Genomic DNA, 5784 nt, shown 5'->3' with positions numbered 1-5784 from the left:
TTCGGTGGCGTTTCGGGCGCCAAACCGAGAAGCAACCTCCCTTTCCGCCAAGCACAGGCACTGACCCTGCAGGGTGCGCACAAGACCCGTTCTCCTTTCACCCCCCACCCCCCAGAAGGAATGGCCTTGGGGAACAGTCCCCTTGACTTGGCGCGGAATTTGTTTGGTAAAGCTGGAGGTGAGCAGGGTTAGCCCTGAGGCTGCATCCCTGAGCGCACCTCCAGCCGGCAGCACGTAGCACTTCGGTACCAATTTTGGGCGCCAATACCAGAAGTAACCCCGCTTCCTGCAAAGGGCAGGCACCAACCCGGTAGAGTGAGCGTAAGACTAATTCCTCCGAGGAAGACTTGGGGAAGGGTCCCCTTGACTTTGGCGCGGAATTTGTTTTGTCCGAGACAGGCGTTTCAAAGCTGGAGGTGAGCAGGGTTGGCCCCGAGGCTACACCCCGAGCGTACCTCCAGCCTGCACGGTAATACTTCGGTGCTCCTTTTGGGCGCCAACCTAACAAGCAGCCTCGCTTCCTTCAAAGCGAGGGTACTGACCCTGTAGGGTGAGCGAAAGGCTCTTTCCCCCAGAAGGAAAGGCAGTCAGTCGGGTAGGGTCCCCTTGACTCTGCCACAGAAACACCTCCAGGCCCAAATGAGGCCTAGGTCCTAGTGGCCCACTCACCTGAGTCGAGAGAGTAGCAGAACACCGCGACGCAGCGGGCAGCTCTGACAGAATCAGTCAGGGGCAAGGCTGCTCCCCACCTGCGGCCACGGGGCGGGGCATTGGGCATGCGCGGCCCGCCCCGCCCCGCCCCGCCCCCACCTCCCTCAGGCGCTAGGCCTAAGTGGTGCTAGGGCCACCTGCTACAGGGGCTCCAGAGGGGCGCCATGCCTGAGTCTCACTGCTTCTCTCGCTGGCCTGTGCTCCTGTGTGTGCGCAGGGAAGGGGCAAATTTGACCTGGCAGCGCCATTTGAACTGTTTTTGTGAGTGCTTTGGGGCCAAGAAGCCTACGCGACAGTTTAAACTCTATCTTGGTAGGTAGTTGGGTCTGTCCCAGAGGGAAAGAACTGCAGGGGAAGGGCTTACTCTGTCAGGGCAGGAAGAACCAATTAGATATTCAAATTACAAATTTCCCAGACTCCCTTGCAGCTAGATAAGCATAGGAATAGGTTTTTTTTTTTCAATCAGGTAGCTCTTTTTTTTTTTTTTTTTTTTTTTTTTGGCGGAACCGGTGATTGAACTCACGGCCTTGCGCTTGCCAGGAAAGCGCTTATTCCACTGAGCCATATCCCCGGCCCCCTTTTATTATTATTTTTTATTTATTTATGTGTGTGTGTGTGTGGCCAGCTCAGCCCACCAGGGGGCGGGGCTGGCTGGCATGTGGTGCTGGGGGATTGAACCGCGGTTCCAGTGCTTTGCTATGCTTGTTCTAAGTAGGTGCTTTAGACCACTGAGCCATCTCACCAGCCCAAAATGTCGCAAACCTATCTTAATTCCTAACTTTTTATTTGTGCCTGGAATTTTTTTTTTTTTTTGGAACCAGGGATTGAACTCAGACCCTTGCGCTTGCCAGGGAAGCGCTTATTCCACTGAGCCATATCCCCGGCCCCCTTTTATTATTATTTTTTATTTATTTATGTGTGTGTGTGTGTGGCCAGCTCAGCCCACCAGGGGGCGGGGCTGGCTGGCATGTGGTGCTGGGGGATTGAACCGCGGTTTCAGTGCTTTGCTATGCTTGTTCTAAGTAGGTGCTTTAGACCACTGAGCCATCTCACCAGCCCTAAAAAAAGATGTTTTGGGGCCTGGGGAGATGGTTCAGTGGAATAAGTGCTTCCCTGGCAAGCGCAAGGGCCTGAATTCAGTCCCCGGTTCTGCCTAAATAAATAAATAAAGTTTTATTTTTATTTATTTTTGTATTTTAGGGAAGGGTCTACAGGGTGTTCAGGGTCTCACTACTAGATCAGACTCATAGTGATCCGCCTGTTTAAAGCCTCCCAAGAGCCGGGATTACAGGCACACACCACCACACCCAGTCTCAATTGCCAACTCAGCATACCCCAGGGGCAGGGCCAGCAAGGCAGGCCCGGGGATTGAACCCCCAGCTCTTGTGCCTGCTTGCAGGTACTTTAATCCGCTGAGCTATTTGGCCGGCTGGAACACAGTTCTGATCCCTGAGATTAATTAGTAAAGGTTTGGTGAAACCATCTACATTATTATAATGGGACTGACCCAAGCCCTCTTGCCCTTCCCCTCATTTGACTTTTCCTTTTGACCACTCTGGTGGTCATCTTGGGTTCTGAAAGTGGCAATGAAAAATTCCAGAAACTTCAAAGCAATTATGTGAGTGAACTAAAGCTCCAAAATTGTGCTCTAATTTCCTACTTCTGGACCAGGACATACTTGAATTTATCCTATCAGTCAGATTAGTGAGACAGTTGGGGAAAATGGGGTATGTGGAGGATACAACCACATAGTTTCCCTTGTCTTAGCCTTGGCCATGGCTGAGACTGGCTGTGAGGCCCCTATTTCTAAGGCAGGCACTCATTTTCTCATGGATTCTATTAAATCTCCAGCAGAGCCAATCAAACCACTTATTTTCAGATTTGTTTCGGGCAATGGATGGATAGAGGGTTGACCTGTTGTAGACTCCTCATTCCTTTATTATTCATCAGTCCTGCTGGACAAGGGATGTGGGGTTCTCAATATACTCAACAGTTAAAAGGCTTTCTCCAGGTTTTGTAGCAACTTGAAGTTTATTAAATATGCAATCCTGCCATAACTGCCAGTTGTACCCCCCACCCAATGTTATCTTTTTGAGTTCAGCCCTCTCTTAGGGACACTGAGCTGTCCCTCTTTCCTTCTACAGTGGAGTAGTGGTGTCCTGTGAGCCAGCACTTGACAAGGGTAGATCCACAACTGATGATCATAGTCCTCTTAAAATGTATTTACACATAAAGAAGCACCCTTGAGCCAATGGCAAAGGATATTTATGATGGGGCAGAGGCCACCCTAATACAAGGTATAGGTGGTAGGAAATAAGGCTGGTCTGTCTGGGGCTTCAGAAGGTGGAAAAGAGATCTTCTGGTGATTTAGTGTGGGTAGGGCATGTCTTCCCCAAACTTCTTCTGGTGGGTGATGTTCTTCACATCTAGGAGATCCTGAGGAAGAGGCATGAATAGGGCAGGTGAGAGAAGTGAGGACTGATCTACCTCAGCCAGGAGGCTGCCCTGGTTCCGGTCCTCAAACACTTGATCTCCTGGCCAGCCCTGCAGACCCCAGGTGGCACTAATCATTAAGAAGCTGTGCAGAGGCTCTGGGTTCTCCTCTTCCCCAGGGACAGAAGGGGGGCATGTGTGTGGGGATAGGGGTGAGCCCGCCAAAAGCCTACCTGGTGGTGGACATAGGCCTGACAGGAGTAACACCAAGTAGACAGGTCAACGAAGCTGAGTACCAGTGGGTGCCCAGAGGCTTCATGGTGTCGGACCATATGAGCATTGACATAACGACTGCAGTAGACCTGAGGGTAGGGAATGAGTGTCAGGCAGGCTCTGTACCCAGATGCACTTTGCTCCTAGGCCACCCCCCTCTGCCCACTCTATTTCCTTCCTTTGCTCTGTACCTGATAGCAAGACAGACACAACCAGTTCTCCTGGAGCGTTCCACAGTCCTCACAAGGTTGGGTCACATCCAGGCCTGCTGCAGGTGTGGGACGTACTGCCACCAAATGGGGACACCAGGGCAGTGGTGTCACAGCATACAATATGCCCTAGGGTGAGTGGGTAACACTGAGTAAGCTGAGGGCCCCATTTCTTTCTTTTTTTTTTTGGCGGAACCAGGGATTGAACTCAGGCCCTTGCGCTTGCCAGGGAAGTGCTTATTCCACTGAGCCATCTCCCTGGCCCCAAGGGTCCCATTTCTTATTACATGTTTCATGTTTCTACATTGCATGCTCTTACAAGGAGGCACAAAGGGGCAAGAGAAGATACCATAAGCCGGCCTTTCCCTGAGTGCACCTGGTCAACAGAGTCCTGAAATCCCTGTGTGAGCTTCAAGTCAGCCTCGTCCTGACCTCCAGCTGCCTCTCCTAGGAGGCTCTCCTCTCCTAGGTCATGAGCTTCCAGGGTCTCCTGCACACACAGGAAAAGATGTATCTTAAAAGCCCCATTCTTACCCTTCTTCCCTTTCCCTGAGTGCTGTGGACCTTACCAGAGTTTCCTCAGTTAGTTCCAAGGCCCTAGGATTCACAGGCAGCTGACTGGGAGAGAGCAGGGCTGTGGCTCTTGGCACAGATGAGGTTTCCGGGATCTGCTCTTCTGTACATGAAGCTTGAGGAGTTTGGATCAGCTCAGCCTCTCCCTCAGCTTTCTCTGAGGTGGTTGGGTGCAATGCGACTCTTCCTGTAGCTGCCTCTGAGGTGGCCTGGTGCACTGGGGCTTCTCCCACAGACTCCCCTGAGGGGGCTTTGTACGAGGTGGTTCTTCTGGTGTCTGTCTCTGAGGACTGGTGCTGAGTGAGCGCCACATTAGCTGCCTCTGGTTTAGTTTGGCCTGGAGTGGACACTCGTGTAGATAATGCTGAGGTTGCCTTCCTCATGCCTGCTTTTAGAACCTTGCCTTTTGGCATGGTCATTCCCTTAGCCAGCCCAGGATTGGCTGGTTGGGGCACCTTCTTGGTGACTGACTTAGAACTGGAGAATCCCTCCTTGTCTTCTACCTCTGGAACCATGGAGCGAGATCCTTGAGTGTGGGTCTTATCCTCTTTTGGACTCTAATCCCTACCCTGCCCTTCCTTTCCTGAGTTCCCTCATCACCCCTCAATTCCCCATATGTACTCACTTGAGATCCTTAAGCTGCTCCAGTATCTGCTATGGACTTGGATAGTCTCATTGATAGAGGCCATGGCTGCAGACTGTGGAGGCCGAAGCAGAGCCAGCTGAGGTGGCAGGTCTCCAAGAAGTGTGTGAGTACAGGCAGCCATGGATTCTGAGATGGATGTCAGATTGTAGCCACCCTTCGTGAAAGAAAAGGGGAGAGTAAAATACAGTGGGGATTCATCAAGGCATTTAGAAGGTCACATGGTCTGCATAATTCTCCTTCCTCCCTGCTCGAGAGCCCTGCAAGTCTAAGTGGAGGCTGGTACCAGGAACCAATGAGTAGAACCCACATTTGGAAGATGGGCAGCACTTATTCTGTGCTGATACAGTAAATTGTGTTGTGGAGTACAAGATAACAACACTGGAAAGAGCATTAACAATAGCTGACATGTATTATATGCCTATGTGTCAGACCCTATTTTATATATTCCATGCATATTAACATACTTAGCTGTCATGACCACAGGTGCTCAATTTGCACAGGAACCTGCATTCATGCCGTCCGGAAATGACTTCATTTTGCAAGAATCCCTCAGTCTATGAGCCTCTGCTCTGACCTGCACAGGATGTCTGTTGTGGACCCACACAAAAGGCCCTGCCCTGCCCTGCCCAAGTACAGGAATAACTGGTCTTGTGTCCACTTGGGCAGTGTATATACTAAAATAGGAATAAGTAGTCTTTCTTCTCTACCACTCCCTATCTTGAACTTTTTCATATTCTATAGGAACCCAAGTACCTACTGTTTTTATAGATAGGGCAACTAAGGCTCAGAGTGGTGAGAGGACTTCTGAGGTCACAAGAGCTGAAGAGGCAGCAGTGGGGTTTGAACCTTGGTTAACTGACAACAGAGCCCATGTTTTTTTTTTAAATTTTATTTATTTATTTGTGTGTGTGTGTGTGTGTGTGTGTGTGTGTGTGTGTG

The 5784-nt window shown here is 50.6% G+C and overlaps 1 protein-coding gene across 8 annotated transcripts in view; it reads right to left on the bottom strand.

Annotated features, from left to right (window-relative positions):
* Nucleotides 1-2719: 2719 nt before the first annotated feature.
* The window catches only part of Hdac6 (histone deacetylase 6), a 22260-nt gene continuing 19195 nt past the window's right edge, over nucleotides 2720-5784 (bottom strand). For 7 of the 8 annotated variants that reach the window (XM_023717786.1, XM_023717788.1, XM_023717784.1 and 4 more), the window contains exons 24-29: nucleotides 4825-4999; nucleotides 4196-4704; nucleotides 4003-4116; nucleotides 3609-3755; nucleotides 3378-3506; nucleotides 2720-3147 (exon numbers count right to left, since the gene is read on the bottom strand). In XM_023717786.1, coding sequence (XP_023573554.1) covers nucleotides 3079-3147; nucleotides 3378-3506; nucleotides 3609-3755; nucleotides 4003-4116; nucleotides 4196-4704; nucleotides 4825-4999 — 1143 coding nt within the window. In that variant the 3' untranslated portion in view covers nucleotides 2720-3078. The remainder of the gene's footprint in view (nucleotides 3148-3377; nucleotides 3507-3608; nucleotides 3756-4002; nucleotides 4117-4195; nucleotides 4705-4824; nucleotides 5000-5784) is intronic. The other variant, XM_023717789.1, reaches the window with a different exon arrangement.

The sequence above is a fragment of the Octodon degus genome, unplaced genomic scaffold, assembly GCF_000260255.1.
Source record: "Octodon degus isolate 3935 unplaced genomic scaffold, OctDeg1.0 scaffold00055, whole genome shotgun sequence".
Classification (NCBI taxonomy): Eukaryota; Metazoa; Chordata; class Mammalia; order Rodentia; family Octodontidae; genus Octodon; species Octodon degus.
The sequence above is the reverse complement of the archived record's forward strand: the minus strand, read 5'-3'. Positions and strand labels throughout refer to the sequence as shown.